We start from the raw sequence: 20,224 nt of genomic DNA on the forward strand, positions 1-20,224 counted from the left end.
TTGTTAATAACTTTAACGAAGTCTCCATCAATAAATTGGTATTCTTGATTTTCGTCTAAGTTTGGTCTCTAGAATTTCTCATTAAAATTTTTCCCAGGGGTGGCCGAACACCCTGTATAATAAGTGAAATTTGGAGAGGACGAGGAAGCAGGGATGCAAGAGACACGTATATCGAGGGATCCTTTTTTTTCCGCGATCGGTGCCACTCGATACAATGTTTTTGAAAAGGGAGACACCGACAAAGGGAGCTCGGTATTAAACGGCGGATACGAGATCCACATAATAAAAGCTTTCTCTCCGATAAATACCGGAGGCAAAAGGTCGTTCTTTGGCCACCGTCGAAGCCACCGATCGTCGCTTCGCAGGGTGGAGAGAATGTAAACCGGGGTCGGTAACGTAATATCGGATTGCCATTGTCGTTGTACCAGCCTCTCGAAATCCATTGTCGGACGTCCACCGTGGAACCTAATTCCACCATCTTCCTCTGTCGCGTTCTTTCTTCTTCGATACAGGAACTACGTTTCCTGCGACCCGAAACTGTTCCGCCTTTCGAGAATTTGTCGCGTGGTTGCTGAGCGATTTCACGAAGTAAACGTTCGCGTATTAGCCAGATATCCACACTTTAAAACGTCCTAGATGGGATTTAAAAGATGAATATCAGTTTAGGTAGAAAGTTCGCGAGGTTTTGCTGAAACTTCTTCGGGTGTACAGTGTCAAAGTAAATTTAAAAATAAACATAGAAGACAGCATACATAATAATAGTTGACATAGTCATTGGATAGAGAATAAAATTCCCTTTAAAATGAGCGTTCGTACAAGTCAGTAGCTCAATTAGTTCCAGAGATATGACAATTTTTATTTCAAATCGAGCATCAAAGTAAATAATCAAAATAAACATAAATGATATCATAAATTATAGTAGTTGTTACATTCATAGGATAAAGGATGAAAAGCCCTTTAAAACGAGCGTTGGTACAAGTCGATAGCTTTATTAGTTCCGAAGATATAAGGGTCCAAAGTGTTTGTTTACGTTCATCGAGATCAATGACCTCGCGCTCGCATCAATAGTAAACAGTGCGTAGTAAATTCTTGGAAATACTACGCAGAAACTAGGTCACTTGGTCACGATTCACGTGCCTCAAACGGCGCTAAAATAACATTGTATGTTATTCTAAACGAAATTTAAAAAACGATCGTTCGATCGGTCGTGGTAGGTTCAGTGTTATGGAAAATCGTGCCAGCGATTCTAAACCGCATTGGTTTCGCAAAACGGTTGGGTGGCCACTCGAAGCAACCCTCCGACTCGCCACCCTCTGTTGTATCAACAATTAGGCCACTTTCTATCTTGCCGGACGTGCGAAGAGTGACGCCGGCTGTCCCCCCTTCCCCTCTGTGACGAGGGGGTGGAGCGTGCTCAACGGCGTGTGACACAGGAAGCGGCGGAAGCAAGCACTGCAGAAGAGTAGCGACGTGAAAGACAAAGGGGACAAGGGGGAGAGCGCAGGGCGGAGGGGTAAAGAAGGAAATACCCCGGGGTCGTCGAGTTTTTCTCAGGAACACTATTTCACCTAGGAACGACCGGCGGGGCGCGGCCTCCAGCCGAGAATCGCGACGTGGATTTCCGCGAGGCGGAAATCTTGGCTGGACTGCGCGTGGGTGGCGGCCTTAATAGGCGAGAAATGCGTTGCGTCTGCTTCTGACCCGCAAAGTTCAGACTCTTGCTAGAATAGCTTGTTCTGTGATTAGTTTCACCGCCGTCGAACGTGGGACGCGGCTCAACCGGATTTTCGGATTTGTTTTTATCGCGGAATCAAGCCTAAGATTTTCATCGAAAATGACGAAGAGAATCTAACGCTAGGACTGTCGAAATAATCGAAATTACTCGTTCGTAATTTCTAATAAACATTGTAAACAAATTACTCGTCTGGATTTTTGCAGATTCATTTCCATTGCATTATACATTTCTTCAAATCTTAATTTCTTTGGATTTTCATCGAAATTGATGACAAAGAAAATTTAACGCTAGGACTGTCGAAATAATCAAAATTATCCATTCGTAATGTTTAACAAACATTGTAAAAAAGTCACTGCGCTGGATTTTTGCAAATTTATTTCTATTTTATTGAATTTCCATTGCATTATATATTTCTTCAAATATCTATCGTTTTCATTTTTTTAGTGCGTTATAATTGTCGGTAGTTCTAGCGTTGATCTGTCTAAAATTAAATTCCGTATCCTCGAATATACAGGATATTCGGCTACCCCTGGGAAAAATTTTAATGGGAGATTCTAGAGGCCAAAATAAGACGAAAATCAAGAATATCAATTTGTTGATGAAGGCTTCGTTAAACAGTTATTAACGTTTAAAGTTCCGACCGTACTGAATTTTTTTCTCGAAACTGAGTAGGATTTCGGGGGTATGTCTGTTGACCAAAAATGCTTGCAATTGACCCCTGCAACCGAAAATAATTTTTCCAAAACGATTTGAAATTTTTTTTCCCGTCGAAAAATTTCACACCTTCTCGAATTTTTTTCTCGAAACTGAGTAGGATTTCAGAGGTATGTCTGTTGACCAAAAATGCTTGCAATTGACCCCTGCAACCGAAAATAATTTTTCCAAAACGATTTGAAATTTTTTTTCCCGTCGAAAAATTTCACACCTTCTCGAATTTTTTTCTCGAAACTGAGTAGGATTTCGGGGGTATGTCTGATGACCAAAAATGCTTGCAATTGACCCCTGCAACTAAAAATAATTTTTCCAAGACGATTCGAAAGTCTTTTTTTTCACCCAAAACTTTCAGCACTTACTCGAATTTTTTTCTCGAAAGTGGGTAGGATTTCGGGGGTATGTCTGTTGACCAAAAATGATTGTAATTGTCCCCCGCAACTGAAAATAATTTTTCCAGAACGATTTGCAATTTTTGAATTGAATTATTAATAACTTTTTAACGAAGCCTCCATCAACAAATTGATATTCTTGATTTTCGTCTTATTTTGGCCTCTAGAATCCCCCATTAAAATTTTTCCCAGCATAGCAAATAGTATAGCAATTTATTTGAAATTGAATCTTTGGGTAGCGTATTGGGTCAGACGTCCTCATTCTACTTATCGATTGTACCGCGTCCTCTTTAACCCGAGAACGATCTTTCTTTATTGAATTTCTGATACACGCTTGTACTTAGGCATAAGTTAACAGAAATATAGAGGTCTTTTGGCGTTATCTTTTTAATAGAACGTTCGCACATAGAACAACGATTGTTCGTGATCAGTTGCAGAAGGCTAACCGTGAAAGTCCGTATACAGAATACTTGGGTGTATTTACTTCGTGTTGGGCCTGCATTAATAATTCACTTGAATTGTAATGTTACAGCGCCATAATGCATTAGTTGAGAGTACTCGTAAATTTAATCTCGCCTGTACCGAACGTTTATTAAACGGATAAAAACGATAGTAGTGACAAAGACACGTGTACTGATAAATTAAAAGCTCGTAAATTAATGCGCTCTTAGAACTTTGCGTACACGTTAAATACACGGATCCGCTTGTTGCTCGTGTACCCGTATAACAGCAAACTTTGGTTCTAATTGATTTATAGAGTACACAGGGCTTGCCGATATTCATAACAAAGTTGAAAATGGGGTTGTTTGCCTTTAATTTGTATTTAACACTTTGCCATTTACCACTATGGAACTAGAAAAATTAATTGAGACGTTGAGGGAAATAAATTTGGATAGGATTTGCGAATTTTAGCAAGTCTACGAAGATAATTATTGAAACAAATTTTAAGTTAAGCACTTTACAATGGTCTAAAATCAAAATTTTATATAGGTGATAGAATTTTCCACTATGGAACTAGAAAAATTAATTGAGACGTTGAGGGAAATAAATTTGGATAGGATTTGCGAATTTTAACAAATCTACGAAGATAATTATTGAAACAAATTTTAAGTTAAGCACTTTACAATGGTCTAAAATCAAAATTTTATATAGGTGATAGAATTTTCCACTATGGAACTAGAAAAATTAATTGAGACGTTGAGGGAAATAAATTTGGATAGGATTTGTAAATTTTAACAAGTCTACGAAGATAATTATTGAAACAAATTTTAAATTAAGCACTTTACAATGGACTAAAATCAAAATTTTATATAGGTGATAGAATTTTCGACTATGGAACTAGAAAAATTAATTGAGACGTTGAGGGAAATAAATTTGGATAGGATTTGTGAATTTTAACAAGTCTACGAAGATAATTATTGAAACAAATTTTAAATTAAGCACTTTACAATGGACTAAAATCAAAATTTTATATAGGTGATAGAATTTTCCACTATGGAACTAGAAAAATTAATTGAGACGTCGAGGGAAATAAATTTGGATAGGATTTGTAAATTTTAGCAAGTCTACGAAGATAATTATTGAAACAAATTTCAAGTTAAGCACTTTGCAATGATCTAAAATCAAAATATTAGCCTTGCAGAGTATCATACGGTTTTAATTTAGCAGTGGATGTGTTAAATAAAAATCTTGCCCGTCTCTGTGCGTGGGCAGAATTTCCCTCGACGACCAAAAAGTTGCCCGCGGCGAACGTGACTAAAAATAATTTTCCAAAGAACGAATAGACTCTCCTTGGAAATCTCGTATTTCTCGAAGCGTGCTAGTTGTTTTTTTTTTCTCCCCAGAGTGGCGTACACGTCTGGCTTGCGTTATCTTGATTTCGAGCGCGTGATCTCTCTTATGATCTCGATAAGGAGAGTGAAAAGGGAAGGGGGGACGGGAAGAGGCGGACGATTCATTTGCGGCTCGCGCTAATTGGCTCGCGATTTCTCCGTTGAACACTCGTTACGCTCGCTCCCGTCAGAGGAGTCTTTCTGTTCCTCTTTCTCGTTGTCACGCGGGGACAACGAGGCCCACTGTCCACCGTCCACCCTCCCCCGTCAGGGTCCACCATCTCGCAGGATGCACGCGTCCCTCGATGAGTCTCGATCCCGACGAGCAAATCGTCCGTCTGAATTTACGCGCTTTTTTCCCCCCTACTCGGCGCTTATCGGTCGCTTTATCTAAACGCGATGCGTGCTGTCCGCAGACTGATACGTTTCGTTCGCGGTTTCACGATCTTTGCCCCAGCGACAGATGCACCAGCATATTTATATTATTCCAAAGTGGCGGTTGATAAAATATCGTTCGCGGAAAATAGCTCAACATAGGCAGTTTTTAATTTCTTTTTAAAATGGGTCCTAGTAGCCTTATTATAGGATCTATATGATTCCAAAATGGTGGTTGGTAAAATATTGGTCATAGAAAAGAGCTCAACATAGTCGGTTCTTAATTTCTCTTTAAAATGGGACCTATGTGAGCCTTATTATAGGATCTATATTATTCCAAAATGGAAGATGGTAAAATATTATAGACAGAAAAGGACTCAACCTAGACATTTCTTAAATTTCTTTTTAAAATGGGACCTAGGTGGCCTTATTATAGTATTTACATTATTCCAAAATGGTGGCTAGTAAAATATTATTCACAGGAAAGGGCTCAGCGTAGGTATTTCCTAATTTCTTTTTAAAATGGGACCTCTGTGGGCCTTATTATAGGATCTATATTATTCCAAAATGGAAGATGGTAAAATATTATAGACTGGAAAGTGCTCAACATAGACATTTCTTAAATTTCTTTTTAAAATGGGACCTAGGTGGCCTTATTATAGTATTTACATTATTCCAAAATGGTGGCTAGTAAAATATTATTCACAGGAAAGGGCTCAGCGTAGGTGTTTCCTAATTTCTTTTTAAAATGGGACCTCTGTGGGCCTTATTATAGGATCTATATTATTCCAAAATGGAAGATGGTAAAATATTATAGACTGGAAAGTGCTCAACATAGACATTTCTTAAATTTCTTTTTAAAATGGGACCTAGGTGGCCTTATTATAGTATTTACATTATTCCAAAATGGTGGCTAGTAAAATATTATTCACAGGAAAGGGCTCAGCGTAGATGTTTCCTAATTTCTTTTTAAAATGGATCCTAGTAGCCTTATTATAGGATCTATATGATTCCAAAATGGTGGTTGGTAAAATATTGGTCATAGAAAAGAGCTCAACATAGTCGGTTCTTAATTTCTCTTTAAAATGGGACCTATGTGGGCCTTATTATAGGATCTATATTATTCCAAAATGGCGACTGATAAAATATTGGTCACAGAAAAGGGCTCAACATAGTCGGTTCTTAATTTCTCTTTAAAATGGGACCTATGTGGGCCTTATTATAGGATCTATATGATTCCAAAATGGTGGTTGGTAAAATATTATAGACTGGAAAGTGCTCAACATAGACATTTCTTAAATTTCTTTTTAAAATGGGACCTAGGTGGCCTTATTATAGTATTTACATTATTCCAAAATAGCGGATGGTCACGTATTGTTCGCAGAAAAGGTCACAACATAGGCACTTCACAATTTCTTCTTAAAATAGGACCTGTGTGGTCTCATTATAGGATTCACATTACTCCAAAATGGCGACTGATAAAATATTCCCAGAAAATGTCTCGACACAGCCATTTGTTAGTTTCTGTTTAAAATGGAACCTAGGTGGTCTACTCTGTGCCCTTTCTCGATAGGAAAATTTCCACCGTTTCCACGCGTTTTCCTACGATTATCGAGGTTCCGTAGTGCGCGCGATCTGTTAAACGAGCGACAAGTTGCCGGGCTTAATTCGCGTTTTCTCGTGCGCCGGGTGACGTTTATCTGGCTCGATCTGTAGCAGAAGGTAGGCAGGAGCCAAGGGGGAGGTTGTGGGGATGGCGCGCGGCCAGGAACACCGTGCAAGATCCTCGCAGAACACCATGGTGGTTAATGCTGGGCATAAAGGCCAGACCCAGACACGTTTCCTGGTAATCATTAATTAAGCGTAGGGCTCCCTTCCGCCGTTGAATGCCTAGCGACACGGGACGCCCGTGCACGCTCGAGGGGGAATAAATTCGGGTACTGTCGCCGATGGACTTTTTCTCTCTTTAGAACAGAAGGGACGGTACTTCCACCTCTTTCCCTCTGCCTCCGTCTCGGGGGAAACAATCTCTTTTTAAAACCGATCGCACGACCGACCACGGTCAGCCTCGACTAATAGAAGTCACAGATTTAACGATTTGTTCCCCAACTCTCGACCAGTTTCATCGTACAAACGGGGGATGATTCTTCCTGTAAAAGTGAATCGAAACGTCGGAATAGAATCCTCTCCTACGGTGTCTCGTTTTCCAGAACATCGGTTTTCAACAGTCGCGGGGCGCGGGCGATTTCACTAAAAACTAAAAATGGAGGTTTGGAACTACAGTTTTGCATGCTTCGTCTAGATTCGGTGTTTTTACCCGAATTGCGAAGTTGGCTGATTTCGAGGTGGCTGGTCCCGAGCAAATCGACTTTCACACGATCATTGGACGCGAGAGGGACGAACGTTGAAACGTGTGGGTAAGTGGGGCCCGCCGTTGCGGAATAGGCGACTGTCTTCGGTGACGTTAAGCCGACACGTTACAGTCTCGGGTACCGTGTCCGTCCGAATATCTTTTCTTCGGTTCCACTAAAGGACGCTTGGAATAGTCGATGCCCGAACAATCGGACGATACGGACTCGCTTACGGATTAGTCGACGAGAACCTCGGGTTCGTGGACTCTTCAAGGTTCCCCGCGAACCACGGAATCGCTGGGACTATCCGCTTCCCGTCGCGCGACACTTGCAACCCTTTTGGTCCCGGTTCGAGTCGACCAGACTTATCAACAACGAAACAAAATCTTTTACTTGATACCAAGTTTCACAATTGTGAGAATACTCCTCATCGAGCCGTGTATAATATTCTTTTTCGTGGCCATTCCTTGCACGAACGAACTTAAACAAAATTAAACACGTTTGAAAAATTATTTGAAATTAAATCGTACGAAAATGGAGTAGATTTAATCAATGACAACGTCTCGACTTGAGACTGAATTTTTCTAGTCATGCCACCCGTATACAGGTGACGTACTTTGACCGAGTATTAAAATGAAACATGGTAGAGGTGTTTGAACGTCGAACACCGCGCGCTTTGGAGGTTCGAACGATAGCGCCGCGGTAATTGAGCAACACGGCGACCCGCCACGAGGCAAATTAAAGATCCCGGATGGCCGCGTCGGTGGCGAGGAAAAAGACTTGGACGCGCCGGGAGGGTAAAAGGAGCAAGAAGGGAGAAAGAAGTCGATCGCTACCAAGTATGTAACGAGGACCGGGGCAGAGATCAATCATTTCGAGGGCAGAATACCCGGCAGTTTCTCTTGTACCTGCCACCACGTCGGGTACACCTCTCCTTCGTGCTTGTCTCGAGATTCGAGATAGATGCTGGACGAGGAAAGAGAAAGGAGGGGCGGAGGCGGGAACGGGGGGGGACGCAGAACGACAGATCCGGCGTCGTTAAGATAGAGCAGACCGATAGCGTTCCGTGGTTCGACTCGCGAGCGGGACCGGCTAGTCGAAAATACACGGATTACTCGTGCACAACGTTCGAGGCTACCGGGTGCTCGAAATATGGTAATCGTCGCCCCGAAATCCTGCGGCACCTCGGGGTCGACCGGGTCGATCGAATTCCTTCGAGGAAGAGGCGTCCTTCGGCGCTCGAAAGTACCGCGAGCTACGACCGTTTGGATATTTTGTAAACGTGAATGTAAAAATGTGTTAATTTTAATATGCAAAACTTGACGAGTGAGAAGCCTCATGATCGTGAAACTTGACATCAAGACTCGTTTTATTTACTTCAAAACACAGAAGTTTGAAAGAGAAACTAAAATGTGACGAAAACGAATAGCGGTGGTGAGAGTTGTGCACTGCATGGTTGACGAAAGGGTGTCCTTCAAGATCCTTGAAAGTTTTTAAAAGTGATTGGATAGGTGAAAGAGTAGAGAATGCAAGAAAGGTGGATGTTTACAGACTAAAGACAAAATTAAGAAACGTTCGATCGATCGAGTGCTTGTGAGAGAACGTAGCCCTCTGCTGGCGAGTACGTGACTTAAATTGTAGTAACTGATGTTTCTGGTGACCAAACGTATTGGTGCAAGGAACGAATCAGGAAGAAATGTTTCTAACGTCGAGGGAAATAAATTTTGGATAGGATTTGTGGACTTCAGCAACGTTAAAAAAATGAATACCAAAGAGATTTTAGTCTGAAATGGCAACGAACGTGTTAAGGATGTTCTCTATCGAGTTTCAGAGTCGTTTCTGGCAACTAGTGTTTGTTGGAGCAGCTTGATCGAAAGAGCAACGGGTTAAATTCCGACAGGGAAGTTGACTGTGGCCCCGAAGGAGCAAAACACGTCCTCAGCATCGCCGCGATGAAAGGATCTCGAAGCAGACGCGAGAACGTCTTCGACGACAAAGTCAGCCGTAATCGGAGACGCTGCTCGTGCGAACGATTCGGGGAAGAACTTTCTTCTTCTCTGTTCCACCCTTCGCGTGTATCTTGGTACATTCTTAGATTCCAGCTGGAGGCACCTGAAATGTCGACCTTCTAGCATTACACGGCTCCTCGAGTCGGCCGAACGATGATCATGTCGACGTTTCGGCTCGTGGTCGCCTCTTTTATAATGGAGCCGGTGTAAGAGCCGGACAAAAGGACGAGCAAACGTTCCGTCGGCGTCCTCGGGGATACGTTGTTCGGCCGGATATTGCTACTTTGTTCGGTGCTCGATACGAAATCGGTCTCGTGACGTGTATCGAGTGTCCCTTGAAATGAAAAAAACGAACCGTTCGAGACCCGAGCCTTGGGAAATCGGGAATACTCGATCTCTCTCAGCGTCAACTGTTTCACCCCTTGTCTATCGAAGCATTCTCGAACCGATCATACTGGTCAGAAAAATATTTATTTCATAATCTGGAGGCTTCGTTAAAAAGTTATTACTGTTCAAAGTTCCATATTGACCGGAAAAATCGACGAAAACAAAAAATTTCAAATCATTCTGGAAAAAATATTGTCAGTTGCGGGGGTCAATTACAATTATTTTTTATGAACAGACATACCCCCGAATTCCTACGCATTTTCGAGAAAAAAATTCAGGGGGTGGCTAAATTATTCGGCGAAAATAAAAAATTTCAAATTGTTTTAAAAAAATTATTTTCTATTACGGGGGTCCATTATGATCATTTTTTGTGAATAGACATACCCCCGAATTCCTACGCGTTTTCGAGAAAAAAATTCAGGGGGTGGCTAAATTATTCGGCGAAAATAAAAAATTTCAAATTGTTTTAAAAAAATTATTTTCTATTACGGGGGTCCATTATGATCATTTTTTGTGAATAGACATACCCCCGAATTCCTACGCGTTTTCGAGAAAAAAATTCAGGGGGTGGCTAAATTATTCGGCGAAAATAAAAAATTTCAAATTGTTTTAAAAAAATTATTTTCTATTACGGGGGTCCATTATGATCATTTTTGGTGAATAGACATACCCCCGAATTCCTACGCGTTTTCGAGAAAAAAATTCAGGGGGTGGCTAAATTATTCGGCGAAAATAAAAAATTTCAAATTGTTTTAAAAAAATTATTTTCTATTACGGGGGTCCATTATGATCATTTTTTGTGAATAGACATACCCCCGAATTCCTACGCGTTTTCGAGAAAAAAATTCAGGGGGTGGCTAAATTATTCGGCGAAAATAAAAAATTTCAAATTGTTTTAAAAAAATTATTTTCTATTACGGGGGTCCATTATGATCATTTTTGGTGAATAGACATACCCCCGAATTCCTACGCATTTTCGAGAAAAAAATTCAGGGGGTGGCTAAATTATTCGGCGAAAATAAAAAATTTCAAATTGTTTTAAAAAAATTATTTTCTATTACGGGGGTCCATTATGATCATTTTTTGTGAATAGACATACCCCCGAATTCCTACGCATTTTCGAGAAAAAAATTCAGGGGGTGGCTAAATTATTCGGCGAAAATAAAAAATTTCAAATTGTTTTAAAAAAATTATTTTCTATTACGGGGGTCCATTATGATCATTTTTGGTGAATAGACATACCCCCGAATTCCTACGCGTTTTCGAGAAAAAAATTCAAGAGGTGGCTAAATTATTCGGCGAAAATAAAAAATTTCAAATTGTTTTAAAAAAATTATTTTCTATTACGGGGGTCCATTATGATCATTTTTGGTGAATAGACATACCCCCGGATTCCTACGCATTTTCGAGAAAAAAATTCGTGTAGCTGGAGAAATTTTATTAATAATTTTGTTATTTTGAAGTCTTTAATATTCTTGATTTTCATCTTATTTTGGCCTCTAGAATCTCTCATTAAAATTTTTCCCAGGGGTGGCCCAACACCCTGTATAATATGTTGAAGAAATCTCTCAATATAAATCATACATATTTCAAGGCAGTGAACGTAGAAATATTTGAAACGTTTCGAAACTTCGTCGGTTTAAAGACCCCCGTTCGAGCAGAAAAACTTGCACGACCGTAGTGAAGGGTTAAAGAACCAAATTCGGCGAGGGTTTCGTCAAAATCCCGGGTACGATTTAAATTTAAAATGAAAACGTAACGGCAGAGGAGGACGAAGGCGGACAAACTCGGGGAATTTCTAACCAGAAACAGAGGCACCCTGTCTCCTCCGATACGGATCTCGATCCTGACCCGCCCGATGGATCAACGCGGGCCCGCATTTACACACGGCGCTCGGAAACGCGTGCGTGCGCTTGACACAGCGATTGACCGATAAGCGGAATAATTTTAGGACCTGGTATCTTCGATCCGTCAGCTCGCCCGAAACCAAGAACAACAGGATACTTATAGTCGTCGCGTTCAAGTTTAGACGCTCAACGTTGCGGAAACCTACGCTTCCCAAACGAGGGCGTTAACGTTTAATGCTTTTCGATAGTCAAACAGAAGCGTAACTATTTATTTCTGAAATTTGGATAGCGAGCAGGGGTGATAGAAAAGAGCAATAGATATTTTTCTCCCCAATTCGCTCGCAATTACATTTTTATGGTGGTAAACAACGCAGTTAACGTTTAATTTCTTTTTTTTACAACGATAATAGAAAAGCACAATTATTTATTTCTGAAAGTTTATAAGAAAGTCTGATAGCAAGAGGTGGTAGAAGAGAGCAACATCGATGTATTTTCCCCCGATTTGCTCGCTGCAATTATATTTTTATGATGGTAAACAACGCAGTTAATGTTTAATTTCTTTATTTTACAACGATTAAAGAAAAGCACAATTATTTATTTCTGAAAGTTTATAAGAAAGTCTGATAGCAAGAGGTGGTAGAAGAGAGCAACATCGATGTATTTTCCCCCGATTTGCTCGCTGCAATTACATTTTTAGGATGGTAAACAACGAATTTAATAGGTAAATAAAGTCACGGTTAACGTTTAATTTCTTTTTTTTACAACGATTAAAGAAAAGCACAATTATTTATTTCTGAAAGTTTATAAGAAAGTCTGATAGCAAGAGGTGGTAGAAGAGAGCAACATCGAAGTATTTTCCCCCGATTTGCTCGCTGCAATTACATTTTTAGGATGGTAAACAACGAATTTAATAGATAAATAAAGTCACGGTTAACGTTTAATTTCTTTTTTTTAAAACGATTAAAGAAAAGCACAATTATTTATTTCTGAAAGTTTATAAGAAAGTCTGATAGCAAGAGGTGGTAGAAGAGAGCAACGTCGATGTATTTTCCCCCGATTTGCTCGCTGCAATTACAGTTTTAGGATGGTAAACAACGAATTTAATAGATAAATAAAGTCACGGTTAACGTTTAATTTCTTTTTTTTACAACGATCAAAGAAAAGTACAATTATTTATTTCTGAAAGTTTATAAGAAAGTCTGATAGCAAGAGGTGGTAGAAGAGAGCAACGTCGATGTATTTTCCTCCGATTTCATCGCTGCAATTACATTTTTAGGATGGTAAACAACGAATTTAATAGATAAATAAAGTCACGGTTAACGTTTAATTTCTTTTTTTTACAACGATAATAGAAAAGCACAATTATTTATTTCTGAAAGTTTATAAGAAAGTCTGATAGCAAGAGGTGGTAGAAGAGAGCAACGTCGATGTATTTTCCCCCGATTTGCTTGCTGCAATTACATTTTTAGGATGGTAAACAACGAATTTAATCGATAAATGAAGTTACGGTTAACGTTTAATTTCTTTTTTTTAGAACGATAATAGAAAAGCACAATTATTTATTTCTGAAAGTTTATAAGAAAGTCTGATAGCAAGAGGTGGTAGAAGAGAGCAACGTCGATGTATTTTCCCCCGATTTGCTCGCTGCAATTACATTTTTAGGATGGTAAACAACGGATTTAGCGGATAAATAAAGCCGGAGGATCGATGAAATTTGAATAAACCTCGAAGGTTCTCACATTTCCTTTTCGATCGGCAGGCGGATCACGCCCGTACAGTTAGACTCGCAGATAAATCACGGATCGATCTCGCGATGCGTCACGGATCGCGAGAGTCTCGTTCGTTTGTTCGTCGAAGAAGGCGGCACCGGGTGTCTTGCGAGGAAGTTGTAAAATCGCGTTACGAAGAAGAAACGTAAAGGCCCGCTCGCGCCAATTGATATGCCCCTGATGAACCGCCGTACGAGACATTCCGCTGCCACGATGCAACGAGCCCCGCGTCTCGGTTCCCGTAGGCCCTCGATCGTCTGAATTAGAATCTCCTGATTCCCAGAACTACGAACATTTTGGCAACGATACCTCCCAGCAAGCAACAACCTTAAACATCGGTGCAACCTATCTCGAATCTCTTTTCGAACGTAACCTAGACCTACAACCTAGTTAGATTCGTGACTAAAATGAATTCATCGATTCATGTCGATTCCTCCTCTAAAAATGAGTCGAAAACACTCTGCAACATTTTTTCGTACGAAGCTTTGTTTTCGAGATAATTGGAATTGATTAGTATGCGGGGCTTGGGAGCGTTTGGTGCACCAATTTTGCATAGCGAGTTCGCGCTCGAATATTCTGCCTTTTGTTTGGAATATGTGTTCAGTATTTCTGTTTGGAGAACTAGCTTCAGCTTCCAATTTGTTATTATTGTATTTTATGCAGAAACATAATTAGACTAACTTAATTAACCTCAACTTGGCATTAAATCTTCTACTCTGTCAGGTATTTATGTTATGTACCTTTGGTTCGAACGTACAGTAAGGAGCATAACTGAACCAATAACCACAAGTTTTGTACAAATCATTATTTATTGCTAAGAATATAAGAAAATATTAAAAAATAAACGTTATAGTTATTTTTGTCACAGTTAGAAGTAACATAAGAAATTTTTTTAGACTGATTTTTCGACTGATTGTGAGCAATTGAGTGCTAAGATGTAGAATAGCATATTGTAATCATTTTAAACTGCTAGATGTAAACATATTACCAAAATATTCTATGTAAACATTGTTTTTACGAACTGGTACAAAACCGAGTTAATTTATTCTTAAGACATTAATTACTGATAAAGTTTCTCATGTTACCTCTAACTGTGACAAAGATAACTATAATGTTTGTTTTTTAATATCCTCCTATATTGTCAGCTATACAAAACTTTCGATTACTGTTTCAACTATGGTCCTTACTGTAACTTAAATCTAGTCCAAGGCAAATACAGATTCGATCCAACGATTCTATCCAAGGACGAGCCCAGCTACAGTACTCGCAAACGATAACCACCCAACCTTAACCAAAGTACAAATGCATTTGCAAGAATTCCCCGAATCGATTGGAGATTCAAGGATCAAAGAATCAACCTTTCGACCACACGTACGTCAGCTATTAAACACACATCGAAACAAAACTCGATGAAATATAATGTTAGACGTTCCCCGTCGCATACCTATGTAGGCTAACGATAGACCGACTTAACGAACTATGGCGTTGAACCTAACGTCTCCGTACGTATCTTTGGTTCGAACCTAATCTAAATGTATCCGAAAGCCGATGCAAAGTCTCGGCTAGCGCCTAACCGGTAGCTCTAACGGTCAACTGGAAGACCGTAGTTTGCATCGACGCTTTCGGTTGTCCGAGGATTCCTCGAAACCGATTGCGATTCAAGGATCGGCGGGAAATTTCGAACGATACGCGATTCGTCTCCAATCTTTCATTCATTGACCCCACCAGGCGGGTTCGCGCCGCGATCCGGGCCGATTTCGTATGCGATCGGTGTGCGGTTGCATCGTGTGTGACCACATCAATCTGCATTCGAATCTCTCGAACAGCCCCTCCCCTGCGTCTCCTCCTCCCCGTTTCGCCAGGTTCTCGTTCCACTGTTCCTCTCCAGGACACTGTCTCTCCTTCTGGTTCGTTGCCTTTCCGCCAGATCCTCTCCCTTTTGTTTGCACCTCGCGCAGTTTCGGACACCAGCGCGGACTTAACCGGCTACTCGGTTCCTATTAAAGCCGTTCGTATTGTATTCAAATCGGTTCCGAGCTTTCGGTATCTGGCCTTCTCGCTTCTTGCCTGTTGCGTGCCTCTTGCGAATGCGCTCCACTCATTAAGGTCCATCCGTCGATTCGTTGAAATACTGCGTTTTCGCGTGACGACCCCGTTGTCTCCGCGTCGCGTTCCGTCTCGACGACCTTCGACCCCACGACGCAAACGTTCCCGCGTCGATGCAGAAAGGAAAGCAGGAGGAAGTTCTGCCGGGCGTGTACGCAGTTGACGCGCGTTTAATAATCCTTTGTTTATTCATGGGCCGCCGCGCTGTCCGTGATTCACGTTGCATCTCCGCGATCCAACCTGAATGTTAAATCATGCTTCAAACCCCGGTCGGCCGATGTATTGGGTTGCAACCGCGCGTTGGTACAGCGATGACCCGGTTAGAGGTATTCCCGAAGACGTCGTTGACTAATTGTAACGTTAAGCCCGACGCCTCTTCGCCGGATAGATTTAATCTCCGTTACATGTGTAGGATATTAACCGTACTCCAACCTGCGGGCAAAAGCACCGATACCTAATCATCGAGGAATAAGAAAGGGCGTCGTTAGGTGTATCCTACGGGTTACATATGCACGTAAGCTATTGACGCCCTAAGATCGTCAAACTTAACGAAACGTAACGCCAGGTCTAATCTACCTGCTACATATTCATACGGACTATCGACCTATAAACAACAGCGACGAAGTGTAACGTGGGGGTCTAATCTCTCCGGTGGTTTAGGATAGATGGGGTTTCGGATAGCAGGGATATTGGAGGGACTATCGAACGCGTAGGTTTCAGGCCATTAGTTGAACAGGTTTGGGCTCCCTTTCCTTTTTAAAACGTAACCTTAAGGTTCCGTTCGCGAAGCGAGACTTTTTCAGCCAGCTCTGATGTCCAGGACCAATTATGCGGCTGATGTATACGTGTGCACGGATGCGCGTTCGCCGCGTGCAATACTTAAGTACGAAATAACTAGGTATGCAAGTGTGGTGTGCTGCAACGTGGGGGAGGGGACGGGGGGGGGTTGGAAGGGAAATGCGACGAGAAGGAGGTGGGAGGAGGTGGAGGCGCGCTTTGTAGTTGCCGCGACGTGACGCAACTGCCAACTTAAGGAAAAGGTTCCTGGTATTGCGGGATACGCGAACGAGCCGCTGGAGGTGGCGGCGGAGGCATCATCCTCCCTCGTCCTCCTCCCCAGCCCCCCAGGCGCTGTTCCTTTCTTTCTCGTCCTCTTCCTCTGCCCGCTGCCACCAAAGCCAACGTCCAGACGGTCAACGACACTTTTCGGAATTACGCAATTGGCCGAGTTTGCCGAATCACTCGACCCCCCAAACTACGTTCCGACTCTTCACCAGCAACGACTAAAAGAATTTACGTTGCTCCCGTGTCGACCTTCCATCCGACCAAGATGCAAAATTGACCTAGGTTCGAGTTAGATTTCAGCTAGATTCGTCCCCAGTTTACACTAGTTTTTATCATGTTGGGTTCTGTTTGTCCAAACTAACCTAGGTTTCATTCGAAGATCTAAACTTGACCTGGGTCTAAATTAGATTTCAACTACACACGTCCTTAGTTTGATTTGCGTTAGGTTGTGTTTGAATAACAACTAGGTTTGTACAAAGATGTAAAATTGAGCTAGGTCACAATTGGATTCGAATCCATCCTCAATTTGATTGCTCTAGTTTGATTCGTGTTGGGTTGTGTTTGAATAAACACTAGGTTAATTTGGACAACGAAATAGAATGGAGCTAGGTTCGAGTTAGATTTCAGCTAGATTCGTCCCCAGTTTGCACCAGTTTGTATCATGTTGGGTTCTGTTTGTCCAAACTAACCTAGGTTTCATTCGAAGATCTAAACTTGACCTGGGTCTAAATTAGATTCCAACTACACACGTCCTTAGTTTGATTTGTGTTTGGTTGTGTTTGAATAACAACTAGGTTTGTACAAAGATGTAAAATTGAGCTAGGTCACAATTGGATTCGAATCCATCCTCAATTTGATTGCTCTAGTTCGATTCGTGTTGGGTTGTGTTTGAATAACAACTAGGTTAATTTTGACAACGAAATAGAATTGACCTAGGTTCGAGTTAGATTTCAGCTAGATTCGTACCCAGTTTGCACTTGTTTTTATCATGTTGGGTTCTGTTTGTCCAAACTAACCTAGGTTTCATTTGAAGATCTAAACTTGACCTGGGTCTAAATTAGATTCCAACTACACACGTCCTTAGTTTGATTTGCGTTTGGTTGTGTTTGAATAACAACTAGGTTTGTACAAAGATGTAAAATTGAGCTAGGTCACAATTGGATTCGAATCCATCCTCAATTTGATTGCTCTAGTTTGATTCGCGTTGGGTTATGTTTGAATAAACACTAGGTTAATTTGGACAACGAAATAGAATGGAGCTAGGTTCGAGTTAGATTTCAGCTAGATTCGTCCCCAGTTTGCACCAGTTTGTATCATGTTGGGTTCTGTTTGTCCAAACTAACCTAGGTTTCATTCGAAGATCTGAACTTGACCTGGGTCTAAATTAGATTCCAACTACACACGTCCTTAGTTTGATTTGCGTTAGGTTGTGTTTGAATAACAACTAGGTTCGTACAAAGATGTAAAATTGAGCTAGGTCACAATTGGATTCGAATCCATCCTCAATTTGATTGCTCTAGTTTGATTCGTGTTGGGTTGTGTTTGAATAAACACTAGGTTAATTTGGACAACGAAATAGAATGGAGCTAGGTTCGAGTTAGATTTCAGCTAGATTCGTCCCCAGTTTGCACCAGTTTGTATCATGTTGGGTTCTGTTTGTCCAAACTAACCTAGGTTTCATTCGAAGATCTGAACTTGACCTGGGTCTAAATTAGATTCCAACTACACAGGTCCTTAGTTTGATTTGCGTTAGGTTGTGTTTGAATAACAACTAGGTTTGTACAAACATGTAAAATTGAGCTAGGTCACAATTCGATTCGAACTGTATCCATCCTCAACTTGATTGCTCTAGTTTGATTCGTGTTGGGTTGTGTTTGAATAAACACTAGGTTAATTTGGACAACGAAATAGAATGGAGCTAGATTCGAATTAGATTTGAGCTAGATCCATCCCCAAACTAGGTTTTGTACAGAGCAGTTTGCATTGATTGTTTTGAATAAAAGCTAGCTTATTTTATACTTACATCACGAGTAATTGTGCGGAGACCTTGCACTCGACGCGTTGAAAATATTTTTGTTATAAATATTCCTGTTCTATGCTTGGAATAAATTCGTCTTATATTTAGCGAGAACGAACGAGCGTTGCTGGCCGGGGGGAATTGCGACGGTGACGCAGTGGCTCGAAAATTGTCGATTCGTTAATTGTGCCGGACTCTCGGAGACTACCAGGAATCTGAGGGATTCGTTAATTGCGCTCCGTCTGGAAGCCAGACGAAAGTTACCGTGTATTTGTCGGCCGTGGGAGAAAAACTCGCCGTCTGGAAAAGTCTCGGATTCCACCAGGGGTCTGCGTTCTTTGCCTGTAAGATGCATTTACATACAAATTGGCAACTGGTGCGTGGTGTAAACCTAGTAATTACACCTCAAGTGGCAATTAACCGACGCTAGACGCGCGATGAGAATCGGCCGGTTTGTTACTTTGGATGCTCTCTTTATTAGATGGGATCTTAACCTATTTAAATATGATTTATCGCCCTTCGTCTTTGTTGACCTACTCGCTGCATTTTGTTAACAAAGTTACCGAAGCGTTCTTCCGTGCCCCATGTTTTCCCTATAGTTGTTCATTCCGTTATGCCTCGCGTTAGATGTACTGTTCAACTCAACGAATTGTTGGCTACGACTCTTGCAGGTGAACCGGCCGCTGACCATGAAGAAGGAGGGCATTCAGACGAGGAACAGGAAGCTCTCGTCGAAGAGCAAGAAGAAGAAGGCCGGAGGCTGCTTAGGCCTCGGCGGTGTTATGGGCGATATGATCAAGGCCAGTGGTCATCTCGATCTCGATAACAAGCCCTTCCATTCTGGATTCGGATCACCAATGGGTAAGCGTAATATCCCTCCTACGTTATTATCTTTTTACCCTTGTCGTCCATCTTTATCGCAAAATTTTTCCAATCAGTCGCTAGCCCCCTAATCATAACTCTACCAAGTTAGAATCCCTCGAGAGTTCTCTCAGGAAATGGGAACACTTACAACCCAGTTAGTTTTTAATCAGACCAACCCGCCAGAATTAAATTAATCAAGTAATATTGTTCCCAACGTAGGAAATTAAAGGCAAGGGGTGATTGTTGGTTCCAGGTACGTCGCAGCATCATCACACGATGCATCCGGCGATGCAGCATTACATGTATCACACGGGCGTCGGCGTGGCCGGAGGTCTTCATCAAGGATTTGCACCACCGGCGCCTCCCCCCATCCACCCGCACTCGCATTCGCATTCCCATTCCCATCACATGACGAGTCTTCAGGGTCTCCAACTGGCCGCCACGACGAATGCAATGGTGAGTACACGTCGCTTTCCATCCTGCTTTCCCCTTTAACCGATAAGCCGTCGTTTGGCTCGACGCGAAACTACGGACGACCGTGGCAACGGATCTGCGAATAATGGCGATCGCGTCGTACGACGTTCTTTCGCTTCTTATTCCCGCTCGAGTTTGTTATTTTCACCGTCGAGTACTGTGCACGGCTGGAAAAACGACTAGGGGGCGGCAACGAGGCGGTACCCATTGGTGGCGCCCTCTGGCGTCTCGTCCAATAGCAAACGACCATCGAGGCGTGGCTGATTATCGCTCCACCCACTCGCCGTCTT

At 41.7% G+C, this 20,224-nt stretch overlaps 1 protein-coding gene across 4 annotated transcripts in view; it reads left to right on the forward strand.

The window, feature by feature from the left end:
* LOC143346796 (uncharacterized) overlaps positions 1 to 20,224 on the forward strand; it is an 86,917-nt gene that overhangs the window by 61,763 nt on the left and 4,930 nt on the right. For 3 of the 4 annotated variants that reach the window (XM_076775278.1, XM_076775274.1, XM_076775277.1), the window contains 2 exons: positions 19,268 to 19,457; positions 19,714 to 19,916. In XM_076775278.1, the coding sequence (XP_076631393.1) occupies positions 19,268 to 19,457; positions 19,714 to 19,916 (393 nt within the window). The remainder of the gene's footprint in view (positions 1 to 19,267; positions 19,458 to 19,713; positions 19,917 to 20,224) is intronic. The other variant, XM_076775275.1, reaches the window with a different exon arrangement.

Source organism: Colletes latitarsis, chromosome 10, assembly GCF_051014445.1.
Source record: "Colletes latitarsis isolate SP2378_abdomen chromosome 10, iyColLati1, whole genome shotgun sequence".
NCBI lineage: Eukaryota > Metazoa > Arthropoda > Insecta > Hymenoptera > Colletidae > Colletes > Colletes latitarsis.